Source organism: Monodon monoceros, unplaced genomic scaffold, assembly GCF_005190385.1.
Source record: "Monodon monoceros isolate NGI ecotype Baffin Bay Population unplaced genomic scaffold, NGI_Narwhal_1 Super_Scaffold_7, whole genome shotgun sequence".
NCBI lineage: Eukaryota > Metazoa > Chordata > Mammalia > Artiodactyla > Monodontidae > Monodon > Monodon monoceros.
In genome coordinates, this window is record NW_021703784.1 from 57,951,746 (window position 1) to 57,970,125 (window position 18,380).

General features: G+C 42.2%; 2 protein-coding genes across 2 annotated transcripts in view; both read right to left on the reverse strand.

Moving 5' to 3' along the window:
• Positions 1-245: 245 nt before the first annotated feature.
• Positions 246-4,412, reverse strand: FOLR2 (folate receptor beta). The gene is made up of 5 exons (XM_029207651.1): positions 4,315-4,412; positions 2,351-2,512; positions 1,112-1,300; positions 864-999; positions 246-714 (listed from the first exon to the last, which is right to left on the reverse strand). Exons 2-5 carry the CDS (start codon positions 2,498-2,500, stop codon positions 428-430), a joined length of 762 nt encoding a protein of 253 aa, XP_029063484.1. The 5' UTR covers positions 2,501-2,512; positions 4,315-4,412; the 3' UTR covers positions 246-427.
• A 13,730-nt stretch (positions 4,413-18,142) lies between these two features.
• LOC114886741 (folate receptor alpha-like) overlaps positions 18,143-18,380 on the reverse strand; it is a 3,886-nt gene continuing 3,648 nt past the window's right edge. Inside the window, exon 3 of the mRNA XM_029207662.1 lies at positions 18,143-18,380. This exon is cut by the window's right edge and continues 66 nt beyond it. Within this exon, the coding sequence (XP_029063495.1) occupies positions 18,246-18,380 (135 nt within the window). The 3' untranslated portion in view covers positions 18,143-18,245.

Here is an 18,380-nt window from a genome sequence, read left to right on the forward strand (position 1 = left end):
TGCAGGCACTAAGCACACATGGTTTTTAGGCAACATTTAACAACCATGAGAGAAGGAAGGATTATTATCTTCATTTTATTGAGGTATGGTTTAGAGCAGTCAAGCAACTGCTTCACTTTCACATAGTAGTAGAGCTGGGTTTCAAACCCATGTCTCATTTCTCTAATCTGAAGGAATCCAAAAACTATGGAATCTGCCCTCTACCACTCACAAACTCACAACCAAAATAATTCATCAGACACGGATGTGTTGGTCTGTTTTTTAGAACTGGCTGTCAGAGAAACCACAGGCCCCACCATGGAGCAGGAACTAGATGACAGAGGGATGGGTAATGGATGGAGGCATGCTTATGGCTTCCTCATTTGTTGGAGCTGAGCTGAGCCCAGCCCGGTCATCAAACCTGGGGACTGTCTGGGGATGGCTGGACTCATTCATGGAGCCAGAGTGGCAAAATCAGGGCCAGGCAGAGCAGGAGAGGTCTAATCCCCTGGGGCATGGCCCCAGCACTCATGGCCAAGGCATAGAACCTCGCCACCTCCTCATTGGGGTTGCCCTGGGCGGGGTCGAACCACATCTGGATGCAGCGGCCACTGCCCCGGCTGTAGTTGCTGAGCTTGTAGGAGTTACTCCAGAGGCCCTCACACAGGGCTGCCGGCGTGGGGAAGTAGAACTCAAATGTGCCACAGGTGGTCCCAGTTGGGCACTTGTTAGATCCTGCAGGAGGAGAGAGGGTAGGCACGGACATTCAGCCCCTGGGCCCAAAACTCATTTCTGGCCCCCCTTAGAAATCCTTGCCCAACCCCAAATCCTCAAACCCCCTTTCTGCATTCTCCACCTCCATCCCCCCACCCTCAGGCCCTCACCTGAGGTCCAGTTCCAGCCCTTTTGCCAGTTGGTCTTGCAGGTGTAGGAGGTGCGGCAGTCTTCCCACCAGCTCTGACAGTCCTCTTTGCACAGGGGCACGTTCAGGAACCGTTCTTTGCGCCAGCTCTGGTTCACCTGGGGGGAGCGGGGGGAGGGAGGGCTCCAGTCAGCCTGAGATGTTGGTAGGAACAGCCTTGACTGAGTTGGGCGACAGCCTGCCGGGGTGGGGTGAGGGAGACACCAATACCTCCTGGATCCAGGGCCCCAGGTTAGGTGAGCACTCGTAGAGGCAGTTGTCCTGAATGAAGTGGCGCTTGCAGGCAGGCTTCATCTTGCCACAGTGCTCCCAGTTAAAGTTATACAGGGAGGAGGTGTCCCTGTGCAGCTCCTGGCTGACTTTGGCAGAGCAGCAGGCATTCTTCTTCCAGGGGATGCACTGAGCGGGGGGGAAGACATGAGACTAACTGCCTCCCCGACCACAAGCTCTGCCACCTCCAGCCTCTTCCCATTTGGCTCTTGCCCTCCTGCCCCAGGTAGGTTGTCCTAGGAACGCTCGCTGTTAGGACCTCTCTGTCCTTGACCTCCAGAAACTCTGGTCTTGGGAGAGACTCAATTACAACAGCATGATGGGGAGGCAGGGGTGGTGAGAGCCTGGGAGAAACCCTGTCTTGGGGAGACAATAGTTTTCATTTATACAGCGCTTGATACTTTATACAAAGTATTTTATTTTTTCACTAAAAAATAATTACTGAGTACTTGTTTTATGCCAGTTGCTGTTCTAGATGCTGGGAATATAGAAGAGAACAAAACAGAAATATGTGTTCTGGTGAGGGGAGACAGTAAGAACTAAAAGAGAAAAAATATATATCAAGATCCGATCAGTTATATGGAGGAAATTACAGCAGGGAATGGAAATACGGAGTATGGGATGACTGTTGACATTTTCTGGCTGATTGTGAACAGCCTCACTGGAAGGTGGCATTTTGAGCAAAGGAGGAAAGGGGATATGCTATGCAGTAATATACAGTGAAGTCTCTCACCCTTTAAACCCCTGGAGTTGCCCACCTCAGTCCTACCCCTACCCCACCACAAGGGCAAGTCCTGTCCCATTCCTTTGTGTGTCTGTGTGCTTCTCTGGGCCTCAGTTTCCTAATTTGTGTAATGTGGAGGAGAACATCATCTACCCACATCACAGGACCCCTGGGAATATGAAATCACACACGGAAAACACATGACACCTGGTAGGTACTCAGTAAACGATCATTCCGCCTTATTGCCGACACGATATCCTATTCTGAGCAGGCCACCCCTAGAATCACGCCAGCCACTCCCCCGCATCCTACCTTCACCTTCTCCCACAGTGATAATTCAGGATGTGTGTGTGTGGTGAAGGGGCTGACCCCGCAACCCCTCCCTCGCCACCCTGACTTCCTCTTCCTTGTCTGAACAAGCCCCCTCCCTGCCCAGAGCCACACTCCATCCTCACCTGGTCATGTAGCTTGTCCTCAGGGCCTGGCTTTATCTTGTGGTGCTTGGCATCCATGCAGACATTGAGCAGATCTGTCCTGGCCTGGGCACTGCACTGGTAGGCCATCCAGGCCAGAAACAGCAGAAGGGGTGTTAATTTCCAGGACATGTCTTTCTTTTCCTGCAGAGGCAGCTGTGGTTAGGGAGACCAAAGCCTGAGGGGAGACAGTCCCATGCAGGGTTCCCCCTTCACCTCCTGCCTCAGTCTCCCCAGCTCCACACTGAAGGATGGGGTCAGACCCTGTTCCTTCAGTGTTGGGGTCCTGAGGCTCCTTGAGACTGAAGTAGAGAAGATCGGCAAAAGGGGTGGCTCCCTCACCTCAGGTTCGAAGGGCTCAGAAGGGGATCTGGGATTAGAGGGTGAGCCCTGGGGGAATCTTCCCAAGGTAGAGGAGATGCCTTGTGCTCTCACCTTCTCTCTGGACTTGATCTAAGAAAAGTAACTAAATAATTCAGGTCCATGCTCTGCTCCCCTGAAAGGGGCCAGGGACACACAGTGCCCTCATCCTGTGTCCAGCAAGTGCCCTGCCTTTACACCCTGGATCACCTGGGTTCCCATGCCAGGTTAGAAACCCTGTTAGCCCTGAGGTGGCAGCGACCCAGCTCTGCTGAGTTCTCCGGATCAGCACAAGGATCAAGTGAGGTAACACGCAGGATGGTGTTTGGTTAAATGATACAGAAATGACAAGGGTGGTTTTTTTTGTTTGTTTTTTTAAAGATTCCACATATAAGCAGTATCATATGATACTTGTCTTTCTCTGCCTGGTTCATTTCACTTAGTATGATAATCTCTAGGTCCATCCATGTTGTTGCAAATGGCATCATTTCATTCTTTTCTATGGCTGAGTAATATTCCATTGTATATATGTACCACATCTTCTTTATCCACTCAGTCTGTTGATGGACATTTAGGTTGCTACTGGGACTCTACTTTTTTTTTTTTAATTTATTTTTGGCTGCATTAGGTCTTTGTTGCTGCACAAGGGCTTTCTTTAGTTGTGTCTAGTGGGGGCTACTCGGCGTTGCAGTGTGCAGCCTTCTCATTGCAGTGGCTTCTCTTGTTGCGGAGCACAGGCTCTAGGCACACGGGCTTCAGTAGTTGTGGCACGCGGGCTCAGTAGTTGTGGCACGCGGGCTCAGTACTTGTGGCACGTGGGCTCTAGAGCGCAGGCTCAGTAGCCGTGGCACACGGGCTTAGTTGCTCCGCAGCATGTGGGATCTTCCTGGACCAGCTTGAACCCGTGTCCCCTGCCTTGACAGGCAGATTCTTAACCACTGCACCACGAGGGAAGCCCCTGGGGTGGTTGTTTTTAAACAGCTTTGCTTTCTCAGACTTTTTCCTTCCCTATTCTCTGAAAGCCATTTCCTCCTGTCCACCCCCCACATCGTGACTCTGGCTTCCTCAGCTCTTTCTGGACAGATGCACCAGACCCCTACCTTATCCCTCAAAACACAAATGCAGGACCCTAGGACCTGAGGGACAACATAAAAGTCCCTCACATTGGAGCTGCTAACCAGACAAGCACTTAGAGTCGTGGGAGACCCCTAGCAAAAGTGGCGGCCCACTACTCTGTCCATGACTGCCTCTCACCTTTCACCCCGCCCATGACAGATCTTTTCCTTTAGGCTCTGTCACCGAGGGACCTAAGAGTTGATAATAGAGACTTTCCTCTCCCTCCCCATCCCCCATGCAGTTGATCACCAAGCCCTGGCAAGGTCTCTCTGAAAACGTTTCTGGAATTCACTTCCCTTGGCTCTGTGTTTGGGGTAAGGTCTTCCCTCCTCCAGTTTCTTCCCCTTCAAATCACCTTCCCCGCAGGAGCCAGAGTGATCTTTCTAAAGAGAGATATGCCCCGCCCCTATGCACCAACCTGCTAAGTCTCCCCAGTGTCCTGTCACCATCCCCTCCTTAGGGCAACTTGCCTGAGCCTCCTTTGCTGCTGGGCGCACACACAACTCTGGATTGGCCTGTCTTCAGGTTGGCAGCAGCTCCGCAGCACTGCCCTCTGTGTTCTCTGTCCTCAGCGCCGGATAGACTGACTAGGAACTCTGGGAAGCATAGATACAATTTCCTCTTTCAGTTTTCCTCCTGCTCTTCCTTCTCTTCCGATCCCACCCTCTTCAGGATTGCTTTAGTCTGTCAAATGATCCATTCCTGTTTTCATTCATCTCTTTATTTGTTAATTTATTCATTCCAGGGTCCACACATTCAACATGCATCAAAATCTAGATGATTGCTCATCTCCAAGGGGGATCTGAATTTTTGACCCCAAGTGGTTGTTAGGATAAAGCTAACTTGAGGGGAATGGGACCTAGTGAGAAAGAACCCAGGCTTTGGGGCCAGGTCATGGGACCCAGTGATAGCTCCATCCCTCCCACAACTGTGGGAAATATCACTGAATCTTTCTCAGCTTCAGTTTGCTCACAAGAAGATTGTTGAGAATTATATGTAGAAAAGCCTGACATATACTGAGTAGGCTTAAAAAAATTTTTAATTAACTATATTTGATTTATAATATTGTGTTAGCTTCAGGTGTACAGCTTCAGATTCTTTTCCATTATAGGTTATTACAAGATATTGAATATAGTTCCCTATGCTATACAGTAAATCCCTGTTGTTCATCTATTTTATATATAGTGGTGTGTATCTGTTAATCCCATACTCCTAATTTATCCTTCTCCTTCCCCTTTCCCGTTAGGTAACCATAAGTTTGTTTTCTATGTCTGTGACTCTGTTTCTATTTTGTAAATAAGTTGATTTGTATTATTATTTTTCTTTTTTTGGCCACACCACATGGCAATGTATTATTGTTTTAGATTCCACATATAAGTTTTATCATATAATATTTGTCTTTTTCTGCCTGACATTTCACTTAGTATCATAATCTGTACATCCATTCATATGCTGCAAATGGCAATATTTCATTTGTTTTTATGGCTGAGTGATATTCCATTGTGTGTATATACCACATTTTATCCATTCATCCATCCATGGACATTTGAGCTGCTTCCACCTTTTTTTTTTTTTTTTTTTTTGGCTGTACATGGGCCTCTCACTGTTGTGGCTGGCCTCTCCTGTTTTGGAGCACAGGCTCTGGACACGCAGGCTCAGCGGCCATGGCTCACGGGCCCAGCCACTCCACGGCATGTGGGATCTTCCTGGACCAGGGCACGAACCCGCGTCTCCTGCATTGGCAGGCGGACTCTCAACCACTGCACCACCAGGGAAGCCCTGCTTCCACCTTTTGACTACTGTAAAGAATACTACTATGAACACATCTTCTTTTTTCATTCATCTATTGATGGACATTTAGGTTGCTTGAGTAGGCTTAAATGGCAGCTATCAGATTAATTTATGAGCAGCCAGATGGACACAGGTAGAAGATGAGGTACAGAAGTCCAGGGTCACAGAGAAAAATTGTCTCAAATGTGATAAATGAGAATACCTCAATTAAACAATATTTTAGCCTTTTAAAAAATTGTGGTAAAATACAGACTATATAAAATTTACTGCCTTAACCATTTTAAGTATACAATTCAGTAGTGTTAAGTATATTCATATTGTTATGCAACAAATCTCTAGGACATTTTCATCCTGTAAAACTGAAACTCTATTTCCATTAGTCAGCAACTCCCCATTTCCTTCTCTCCCCAGTCCTCAGTAACCACCATTCAACCTTCTGTCTCTAAGAATTTGACTGCTCTAGATATCTCATATAATTGGGGTCATACATTATTTGTCCTTTTGTGACTGGCTTATTACACTTAGCATAATGTCCTCAAGGTTCATCCATGTGTCAGAATTTCATTCCTTTTTATAGCTGAATAATATTCCATTGTGTGTATATACCACATTTTATCCATTCATCCATCCATGGACACTTGAGCTGCTTCCACCTTCTGACTATTGTGAAGAATGCTACTATGAACACAGGTATACAACTATCTCTTTGGGACCCTGCTTTCAATTCTTTTGGATATAAAACCAGAAGTGGAATAGCTGGATCATAGGGTAATTCTATTTTTAATTTTTGAGAAACTGTCATACTGTTTTCCAAAATGGTTGCACAATTTTACATTTCCACCAGCAGTGTACAAGGATTTCAATTTCTCCACATCCTGGCTACACTTGTTATTTTCTGTTGGTTTGTTTGTTTCTTTAATTGTAGCCATCCTAGTGGATATGAGGTGGTATGTCACTGTGGTTTTGATTTGCATTTCTCTAATGATTAGTAATGTTGAGCCTTTTTTTGTATGCTTGTTGGTAATTTGTATATCTTCTTTGGAGAAATGTTTATTCACGTTATTTGCCCATTTTTTAATCAGGTTATTTTGTTTTTGTTAAATTATAGGAGTTCTTTATATATTCTGGATTAATCCCTCATCAGATACATGATTTGCAAATATTTTCTCCCATTCTGTATGTTGCCTTTCATTCTATTAATTGTCTTTTGCTGGACAGAAGTTTTAAATTTTGATGTAGTCCAATTTGTCTTTTTTTTCCTTTTGTTACCTGTGCTTTTGCTATCATATCCAAGAAATCACTGCCTAATGTAATATTATGAAGCTCTTCCCCTACGTTTTCTTACAGTTTTATAGTTTTAGCTCTTATGGTTAGGCCTTTGATCCATTTTGAGTTAGTTTTTGTGTATGGTGTAAAATAGAGTCCAGCTTAATTTTTTTGCATGTGAATATTCAGTTGTGTCCGTGCATCATATTTTGAAAAGATTATGCTTTCCCCTCTTGCATTGTCTTAGCACTGTTGTCAAAACTCTGGACCCTCAGCTCCATCCTGCTACTGTACTGTCTTATAGTTTTGTAGTAAGTTTTAAAATCAGGAAGTGTGAGTCCTCTAATTTTGTTCTTTTTCAAGATTGTTTTGGCTATTGTAGGTCCCTTTCATGTCCATATGGATTTTAGGATCAGGTTGTGAGTTACTCCAAAATAGCCAGCTGAGATTTTGATAAGAATTGAGTTCAATCTGTAGATCAATTTGGGGAGTATTGTCCTCATAACACTATCAAGTCTTCTCATTGATGAACATGGAATTTCTTTCCATTTATTTAGGTTTTGCATTTATTTCAACAATGTTTTGTAATTTTCAGTGTACAAGTTTTTTTTTTGTTGTTGTTGTTGTTTTTTAATTTGGCCTTGCCATGTGGCATGTGGGATCTTATTTCCCTGTCCAGGGATTGAACCCACGCCCCTTTCAGTGGAAGCACGGAGTCTTTTTTTTTTTTTTTTAATTCTTTATTGGAGTATAATTACTTTACAATGGTGTGTTAGTTTCTGCTTTATAACAAAGTGAATCAGTTATACATATATCCCCATATCTCTTCCCTCTTTCGTCTTCCTCCCTCCCACCCTCCCTATCCCACCCCTCTAGGTGGTCACAAAGCACCGAGCTGATCTCCCTGTGCTATGCGGCTGGGAAGCACGGAGTCTTAACCACTGGACTGCCAGGGAAGTCCCCTGTGCAAGTCTTTTACTTCATTTGTTAAATTTTTTCCTGTGTATTTGATTCTTTTTTAAGCTATTGTGAATGGAACTGTATTCTTCTTTTTTTTTATCCTGGGCCACACATTTTATTTTATTTTTTTAAAATAAATTTATTTATTTAATTAATTTATTTTTGGCTGCGTTGGGTCTTCATTGCTGTGCACGGGCTTTCTCTAGCTGCGGCGAGCGGAGGCTACTCTTTGTTGCGGTGCGCAGGCTTCTCATTGCGGTGGCTTCTCTTGTTGCGGAGCACAGGCTCTAGGCACAAGGGCTTCAGTAGTTGTGGCACGCGGGCTCAGTAGTTGTGGCTTGTGGGCTCTAGGACGCAGGCTCAGTAGTTGTGGCGCACTGGCTTAGTTGCTCCGCGGCCTGTGGGATCTTCCCGGACCAGGGCTTGAACCCGTGTCCCCTGCATTGGCAGGCAGATTCTCAACCATTGTGCCACCAGGGAAGCCTGGAACTGTATTCTTAAATTTATTTTTGTATTGTTCATTGCTAGTGTATAGAAATACAAATGATTTTTGCATATTGATCCAGTATCCTACAAAGTTGCTGAACTCATTTGTTAGTAATCATGTGTTTGAGGATTCCTTAGGATTTTCTATATAGAATATCACATCATTTGTGAATAGAAATTGTTTTACTTCTAACGTTCCAATTTGTATGGATCTTATTTCTTTTTCTTCACTAATAGCCCTAGCTACAACTTTTATACAGTGTTGAGTAGACATGATGAGAGTGGATATACCTGTCTTATTGCTGATCTTAGGGGTAAAGCCTTTTGGCATAGAACAGGATGTTAGCTGTGGGTTTTTCATAGATGTCCTTTATCACATTGGGGAAAATCCCTTCTATTCCTTGTTTGTTCAGTGCTTTATTTTTTTTATTTTTATTTTTTTTGCGGTACGCGGGCCTCTCACTGTTGTGGCCTCTCCCGTTGCGGAGCACAGGCTCCAGACGCGCAGGCTCAGCGGCCATGGCTCACGGGCCCAGCCGCTCCGCGGCATGTGGGATCTTCCCGGACCGGGGCACGAACCCGTGTCCCCTGCATCGGCAGGCGGACTCTCAACAACTGCGCCACCCGGGAAGCCCAGGATAATGATTTTTTTATCTTATAATCTCTGCACTTTTATTGGGAGTATTTAATCCATTTATATAAAATGTAATTACTAATGATATGTTTTACATCTTTAATTTTATTTGCTTTATATATGTTGTTTGTCTTTTTTGTCCCTCCGTTTCTCCATTACTGCCGTCTTTGTGTTTAATTCATATTTTGTAGTGTACCATTTTAATGCCTTTGTTGTTTCTTTTAGTATAATTTTTGAGTTTTTTCTTACTAGTTGCTCCAAGATTACAACTAACATCATAATTTATAACAATCTAGTTGATGTTAATACCGAGTTTCAATAGTATTCAAAACTTTGCTCCAATATAGCTTCATTCCCTCCCCCACTCCTTTGTACTATTATTGTCATACAAATTATAATTTTACACATTATGAACATATCAACAGACTTTTAATAATTATTATTTTACACAGCTGTCTTTTTCCATTAGATAGGATAAGTGTTACAACATAAATACATTTATACCGTATTTTATATTTCTTTGTATATTAACTTTTACTTATGCTCTTGATTTCTTCATGGGGATTCACATACTGTCTGGTGGCCTTTCATTTCAGCTTGAAGAACAACCTTTAGTATTTCTTGTAAAGAAGTCTGCTAGCAACAAATTCTCTCACTTTTGGTTTATTTGGGTATGTCTTAATTTCGCCTTCCTTTTTTTTTTAAATATTCATTTATTTGGTTGCACTGGGTCTTAGTTGCAGCATGTGGGCTCCTTAATTGCAGCACACGGGCTCCTTAGTTGTGGCATGTGAACTCTTAGTTGTGGCATGCATGTGGGATCTAGTTCCCTGACCAGGGATTGAACCCGGGCCCCCTGCATTGGGAGCGCAGAGTCTTAACCACTGTGCCACCAGGGAAAGTCCCTCTCCTTCATTTTTGAAGGATAGTTTTTCTGGTTATAGAATTCTTTTTTTTTTTTCTTTTTCTTTTTTTTTTTCTTTTTGGATGAACTGTGCAGCTTGCGGGGTTTTAGTTCCCTGACCAGGGATTAAACCCATACCCTTGGCAGTGAAAGCAGGGAGTCCTAACCACTGGACCGCCAGGGAATTCCCCTTGGTTATAGAATTCTTGATTGAGCTTTTTCACTTCAGCACTTTGAATATATTATCCCACTGCCTCCTGGCCTTCATCGTTGCTGATGAAACATTAGCAGTTACTCTTATTGAGGGTACTTTGTGCATGATAAATTGTTTTTCTATTGCTGCTTGTAGGATTCTCTCTTTGTCTTCCAGTAGTTTGACTCTGATGTGTTTAAGTGTGAATTTCTTTGAGTTTATATTATCTTGACGTCATTGAGCTTCTCAGATGTGTAGATTAATTTTTTTTATAAAATATGAGATTAGGCCATGATTCCTCCAATACTATAATATTTATATCTCCCCCCACCCTTATAGAACTCCCATTGTGCATATTTTGGTATGCATGATGGTTACCACAAGTCCCTGAGGCTGTGTTCATTTTTCCCTTTTTTTTTTTTTTTTTTGTTCTTAAGAATGGACAGTTTCTGTTTTCCATCTTCACATTTATAGATTCTTCAAACCTGAAGCCACTTCAAACCTGCTGCTGAGCACCTCTAATAAAAAAAACTTTTATTCAGGCTTTCGTTTTTTAGAGCAGCTTAAGGTTCACAATGAAATTGAGGGGAAGGTACAGAAATTTCCTATATATCCCCTGCCCCCACACGTACATAGCTTCCTCCATTATAACATCCTCAACCAGAGTGGTAACATTGTTACATTGATGAACCTACATTGACACATCTTAATCAGCCAAAGTCCATAATTTACATTAGGGTTCACTCTTGGTGTTGTGCATGCAATGAATTTGGACAAATGCATAATGGTATCCATCATTATAATATACAGAGTATTTTCACTGCGCTAAAAATCCTCTGTGCTCTGCCTACACCCCCCTCCCCACAATCCCAGCAACCACTGATCCTTTTGCTATCTCTATACTTTTGCCTTTTCCAGATGTCATATAGTTAGAAACATACAGTATGTAGCTTTTTCACATTGGCTTCTTCCACTTAGTAATATATATTTACGGTTCCTCCATGTCTTTTTTATAAAATATTTATTTAATTTATTTATTTTCTTTATTTTTTGGGGCTGCATCTGGTCTTTGTTGCGGCACGCGGGCTCTCCATCATAGCGCACGGGCTTCTTTCTAGTTGTGGCATGCAGGTTTTTTTTCTCTAGTTGTGGTGCACAGGCTCCAGGACACGTGCACTCTGTAGTTTGCGGCACACGGACTCTCTTGTCAAGGCACTCGAGCTCAGTAGTTGTCGTGTGCCAGCTGAGTTGCCCCGCAGCATGTGGGATCTTAGTTCCCCGACCAGGGATTGAACCCGCATCCCCTGCATTGGAAGGTGGATTCTTAACCACTGGACCACCAGGGAAGTCCCCAGGTCCCCCGTGTGTTTTCATGGCTTGATAGTTCATTTCTTTTTAGTGTTGAATAATATTCCATTATCTGGGTGTACCACAGTTTATTTACTCACTCACCTACTGAAGGACATCTTGGTTGCTTCCAAGGTTTAGCAATTATGAATAAAGCTGCTCTAGACCTTAATGTGCAGTTCTTAGTGTAGAAATAACTTTTCAACTCCTTTGGGTAAATACTAAGGAGCATGAGTGCTGGATCATGTGGTAAGAGTATGTTTAGTTTATTAAGAAACCATCAAACTATCTTCCAAAGTGGCTGTATTACTGTGCATTCCCACCAGCAATGAGTGAAGGTTCCTTTTGCTCCACATCCTCGCCAGTATTTGGTGTTGTCAGTGTTCCAGATTCTGGACATTCTAATAGGTGTGTAATGGTATCATGTTGTTGTGTTTTTTGTTTTTGTTTTTTTTTTGGCTGCACGAGGGCCTCTCACTGTTGTGGTCTCTCCCATTGCGGAGCACAGGCTCCGGACGCGCAGGCTCAGCGACCATGGTTCACGGGCCCAGCCGCTCTGCGGCATGTGGAATCCTCCCGGACCGGGGCACGAACCCGCGTCCCCTGCATCGGCAGGTGGACTCTCAACCACTGCGCCACCAGGGAAGCCCTTGTTGTTTTTTTAAAATAAATAAATAAATATATTTATTTATTTATGGCTGCGTTGGGTCTTCGTTGCTGTGTGCGGGCTTCTCATTGCAGTGGCTTCTCTTGTTGTGGAGCACAGGCTCTAGGGTGCAGTCTCAGTGGTTTTGGCGCATGGGCTTAGCTGCTTCGTGGCCTGTGGGATCTTCCCGGACCAGGGCTCAAACCCGTGTCCCCTGTATTGGCAGGCGAATTCTTAACCACTGTGCCACCAGGGAAGCCCCATGTTGTTGTTTTAATTTGCACTTCCTAATGACATATAATGTGCAACATGTTTTCATATGCTTATTTGCCATCTGTATATCTTCTTTGATGAAGTATTCATTAATTAATATCTTTTGCCCATTTTTTAAAATCAGGTTGTTTTCTTATTGTTTAGTTTTAAAAGTTCTTTGTATATTTTGGATAACAGGCATTTATCAGATATATCTTTTGCAAATATGTTCTCTCAGTCTGTGGCTTGTCCTTTCACCTTTCACTCTCTTGATAATGTCTTTTTTTTTTTTTTTGACATGCTGCACGGCTTGCAGTATCTTAGTTCCTCAACTAGGGATCGAACTCAGGCCCCGGCAGTGAAAGCACTGAGTCCTAACCACTGGACCTCCAGGGAATTTCCAACAATGTCTTTAATCGCGCAAAAAATTTTAATTTTGATTAAATCTAGCTTATCAGTTCTTTCTTTCATGGATCTTACCTTTGGATCATCACCTAACCCAGAGCTGAGGGATTGGAGCCTTCTCAGGTATTTCCTGGACATATTCACAGTTCTGCAAATACGCATGAATTCAAGATCCCCAGGTAGAGATGTCAGAGCTTTTCAAAGCTCCCTTTTGGCATCTCATTTCCTGATGTTCCTTTTAAGTTTTTTGTCCTGCCTCTTGTTTGCCACAACTGATAGGAAGCTGGGATGTCAAATAATTTGCTGCTGATTATTTAGACAAACACCTAGGCATTGGGTTTCTCACTGGGTGGGCTCTGAGTCAGACAAGCCTTGTGAATGGGGCTCTTCATAGAGCTTCCAGATAGATCGAGTAGTGACAGTTCTCTAGGGATAGGGCTTTTTGGGGAGATCCACACCCGCTCTGCCCCCTCTAGTGGCTGCTAGGCCACTGGTTTTCATAGCCACTGTAGTTGTGAGGCTGCTGATTTTGGAGACTACTGTGGAGTTGGGGAGAGGAGGATGGGAAAAAGCAAATAAAAGTACCACAAAGCTCACTGTTCCTACTGATATTCAGCCATTTTTCTTGAATAAATTCTCCGTAGGTTTTTGAAAGCTTTGATTAATTTCCAGAGTTCTGGAAAAGTTGATTTTGACAAATTTTGCCAGTGTTATTGCTTTTATGGAGGAGTGGATTTTCAGATGTCCTTACTCTGTCATTCCAGAAGTGCTTCTTCAGATTACTTCTATTTTAAGAAGCATAAAGCTTTAAATAATATTGGTCACTTGTAAGTAAAATGGTCTTCGGGTATACAGTCTATTGTTAACACGAATAAATAAAAGTTATTTTTTGTTTCCTGTGTGTTTTGCCCTCATAGCAAAGTTTAGGTCCTCGTCAACCTGAATTTGAACTTTCACTTCTCAAAAAAGCATGTTAATTTTTTGGGCTTTGTGCTGACTTGCATCATGCTCTTGGGTCATGATATAACATGAAACAATAGGATCCCTCATTTCTAGAGAAGTTAAAATTCTTGGTGACAAGGTTGTTATAAAATATAGTTTTCGTATTAATAACACAGCCAAGACTGAGGCTATTTCCTGATAACACTTTTTTTTTCTTTTTCTGTTTCCCTTCTCCAAGATCAGGTCCTAAATTCAGAATAATAAAACTATCAAGGCATATTTTACACCAAAATCATCTTGGCACTTCCCAGACAGCTGCTAGAATACATAAAAAATTTGTTCCCTCACAGCATGGTACTCATAAGTAAAGAAGGAGGCAAGGAGGGATGCTAAAAATAGTTAGGTATAATTGGTATGCTCCGTGTTTTAAAATTCAGCTTATCAGTATCATAAGAGCTGCCCTGTACATCATGTTCACAGTGTGGAGAAAGATGTTAGAGCAAAGAGAAGAATTCGTCCTTTCTAGAGGATTTTTATACAAGGTAAAGGATTGTGTCTGTGAATGTTTAGTGATTGCAGACTTTCCCACATGAGTAAAAGCACACGCATTTTAATAAGCAAGGGTCTGTATGACAACTGTCAACAAATCTATTTCCAAGATGATTTTATCCTTTGTTTTAAAATAACCTTTTATTATTGATAGTAATTTTCATGCACATCTTACAAAACAGACTGTGAGGCCCTCAAGATTTCTAAATACATCCACTGTCCATATCTCCCTTGGAGCTGAGGCAATAGAGAGGACAAATGGAATTATAAAAAATAAGTTTGTTAAATTGATTGAGAAGACAAACTCTCCTTGTCCACCTCTCCCTCTCCAGGTTCTAATAATATGTTCTCCTCAAAACAGCTATCAACTGAGACCTCATGAAATATAGCAGTTGACAGTAAGTTCACGCTCTGTTGTATTACACCCCAGTGAAAATTCTTCCCTCTTTTATTCTGGTATTAGAAATTAATAGATTGACCGATCTTCCGTTTGTGCTAACAAGGAGTTTCTCTTCTCTCCTTTTGTTTTCCTGAAGATCGTACCATAATTGACTGACTGGAAAATAGACTCATGGATCTGACATCACCACCATAAACTAATGCTTGGATGATTCAAGCTGTCAGAGCCCTGGGACTTGAGACTTCCAGAAAAATTCCAGCCCCAAAGCAGAAGACTTCTGTGGAGAAAGATGCTAAGCCACAAACAGGTAACAAGAAACAATTTGTAAAGAATTAGGGAAGTTGATGAAGGCGATATGATTGTGGTTATTATGTTGGTATTTTTGGTAATGTGCTTCATGTTCTTTTTTTGATTAGTCATATGATGCAGCCCTTTTTGTTTCCCCTGGCTGTGGTCTCTAACCCTCAATTCAGTAGACCATACTTGTGCCAACCGCAATAAACACTCTCTAAAAAAAAATTCTTGGCAGTGGGCCAGTCCCCTAAGCATCCCTATTGGTATTGTTTACATCTACACCAAGTACTGACTCCCTCCTTGACTGCCACGTTGGTCCAACCAGTTTCTCAAAGTTCATGATGGAATAGAGTTTGGCTCAGATGATAGATTTTTATGGAGCCAGATGCTAAATTCCTTAGAATGCATCCCCTCATGGGTACACGCCACAGAAATTTCAGAAATATATAAAATTCCTTATATGCTACCTTTGCAAGGGAGAGTATTCTATAGGCAATCACTCATTCATTCATTCATTTTACATATCATAAAATTCACCCATTTAACGTTTACAGTGACTTTGTGGAGTGGTGCAACCCGATCATAAATGAGTTTTAGAACATTTTCATCCCCCTTGTGCCCATTTACAGTTAATCCCTATTCCGAAATCCAGCCTCAGGCAACCACTAGTGTACTTTCTGTCTCTATAAATTTGCTTTTTCTGGAACTTTCCTACAAATGGACTTTCACTTAGCATAATGTTTTTAAGATTCACCCATGACATAGCATATGTCAGTAGTTCATTACTTTTTATTGCTGAATAGTATTCTGTTGTATGGATACGACACATTTTGTCTGTCTGCTCACCAGTTGATGGACATTGAGCTTATTTTCAGTTTGGGGTTATTATGACTAATGCTGCTATGAACATTCACATGCAAGTCTTTGTGTGGATATGTATTTTCATTTCTCTTGAGTAGATGCTTAGAAGTAGAATTGATGGGTTGTATGACAGTTTTGTGTTAACTTTTTGAGAAACTGCCACACTGTTTTCCAAAGGACAGTGCCGTTTTATATTCCCATCAGCAATATAGGAGGGTTTCAGTTTCTCTATATCTTTATGAACATTTGTTATTGCCTGTCTTATTATTGTAGCTATTCTAGTGGGCATGAAATAGTATCTCATTTTGGTTTTAATTTGCATTTTCCTAATGACTGATGATGTTGAGCATCTTTTCGTGTACTTTCTTTGATAAGATATCTATTCATTTCTTTAGCCCATTAGTTAATTTGTTGTTTGTCTTATTAAGTTGTCGGTATTCTTTGTATATTATGGGTACAAGTCCTTTATCAGATATGTGTTTTGCAGATATTTCCTCTTGGCTATTTCTTGTCTTTTATTTTCTTAATGATGTCTTTTGAAGTGCAGAAGTTTTGAATTTTGATGATGTCCAGTTTATCAGTTTTTTCAGTGATGGACTGTGTTTTTGGTCCAAAAAAGAAACAAATGATGGGTGGAAGCATTAATATAAGAAATCTTTGCCTAACACAGGGTCTGGAAGGTGTTCTCCTGTTTTCTTCTAAAGTTTTTATTGTTTTATCTGTTACATTTATGTTTATGATCCCTTTTGAGTTATTTTTGTTTATGTTATGAGTTGAAGGTCTAAATTCATCTTTTTGTATGTGGATAATCAATTGTACCAGCACATTTATTGAACCGATTATCCTTTATCCCAATGAATTGCCTTAGCACCTTTGTCAAAAATCGATCAACTATAAATATAAGGGTTTATTTCTGGACTCTCAATTCTGTTTCATTAATCTCTATGTCTATTTTTATGCCAGTACTTCTGCTCTAGGAAATCTTAATTTGGAAAATTATTAATACATCCTCAAGCTAATGACTCCTCAGAAGTTGAGGATGACAACTACAGAAAGTGGGATTCTAAGCAGTATTTTTAGAAACAGTTCAGAAACAGCAAAATAGGCCTTTGATAAGGTATATTGGATTGAGATGGTACTTATCTTAAATTTCACTAATTCTAATATATCTGTAAACAAGTCATATGTATAAATAGTGTCACTGGCTCTATAGAGAATGATACATTGAATGGCTGTGTTCACAAGAGTGACTAGGGTGGTGGCCAGTGCATTGTTCCACTTTTTGTGTTGATATAGTTCTATGTATAAGTTCAAAGAGTTGGTTCTTCTTGCCAGGATCTAACTGAAAAATTAAATTTGTAACCATGACCATGCCAGAAATATAACTGACCATAACATAATAAGGTCTTTGTAGCAGCCTGTAAGTCTGTTGACAAATATCCTGATTCCCCTCTGCTTCCAGGCATGTGTTAGGACCGTATTTTTCCTGGCCTCCTGGAAGTTAGTCATGGTCATGACTAGATTTAGCCAATGATATAAGTGATGGGTGGAAGTTTTAAGAGCCTATATGGAATTCACCAAGTTCCCTATTCCTGTCTCGTGGAAGTGTGTGAGAAATGGAGTCTCCATCAGCCTGGGCCCCTAAGTGACAAGCAGAATCCCCCTGACAACCCATATTAAGCACCATAGCTTGAGCAAGAAATCAGTGTTAGTTGTGTTAAGGCACTGAGATATTAGGGATGTTGCTGTAACATAACCTAGCTTATTACAACTTCTACAAATTATGCTTAATGTAGGAACACTGCCTAAAAATCTGTCAGATCATTGGTTTGGGACCTGCTCTAGGCATCTAGGTTTGGGTTCCAACCCTAGCTCTGCCAGACTAGCTCAGGCTTAGCTCCTCTAGTCAGGCCTGGGGTCTGTTACCCCTTTAAGATGCATTTGGGACGGTGCCCGGCAGATAGCGCTTTGGGGTGTTATCTGTTAGGGGGTTAGAGTTCCTGTGGCTACCTTTCACTTCTTCCCAGCCAGCCATCCAGAACATGTTGGACACTCCTATTCCCCTCTCTTCTATTGGAGAGCTGAGCACAGGGCAGAACAGTTAACCCTGGGAGGCTTGGGTCCAATTCAAATGATAAAATCCTGGGCCTGGCTCTAGACCAGAGCTGTAGTGAAAAATGAAATTGAAAGGTATGACTGTGTCCCAGCTTGGAAGAATAGTTATCTGGCAAGTTCATAGCAAGTATCAGAGCTGGGAACTGACCAAGTCTAACTAGCTTCAGTCAGTGGGAACTGGGAAGCACAAGTCACATTTCCATTCACACTCAAATGACTTACACGACCGACACATGTGGGGTGTCTGGTTTTATTCAAACAGTCAAGAGTTCCCACCAAGAAACAGAAACTGACAAATTGGGAGCTGTGGCTCTTAACAGGGCAGGGATGTCCAGGTATCAGAAAATAAAAGGAGCTCAGTTGAGCAGCCAGAGCAACATTAGGACCAGGCCGAAACGCAGAGGCCAGGCCTCATGGAGCCCAGCCCCACTCATGGTCTCAGCGTAGAACCTCGCCACCTCCTCGTTGGGGTTGCCCTGGGCCGGGTCGAA

What these genes read in the sequence shown, in the direction of transcription:
- FOLR2 (XM_029207651.1), bottom strand. Translation starts at nt 2,500, where the DNA reads ATGTCCTGGAAATTAACACCCCTTCTGCTGTTTCTGGCCTGGATGGCC. An exon ending in AGGACAAGCTACATGACCAG is followed by an intron (nt 1,301 to 2,350) that starts GTGAGGATGGAG and finishes CCCCCCGCTCAG; the next exon opens with TGCATCCCCTGGAAGAAGAA. An exon ending in TGGGGCCCTGGATCCAGGAG is followed by an intron (nt 1,000 to 1,111) that starts GTATTGGTGTCT and finishes CGCTCCCCCCAG; the next exon opens with GTGAACCAGAGCTGGCGCAA.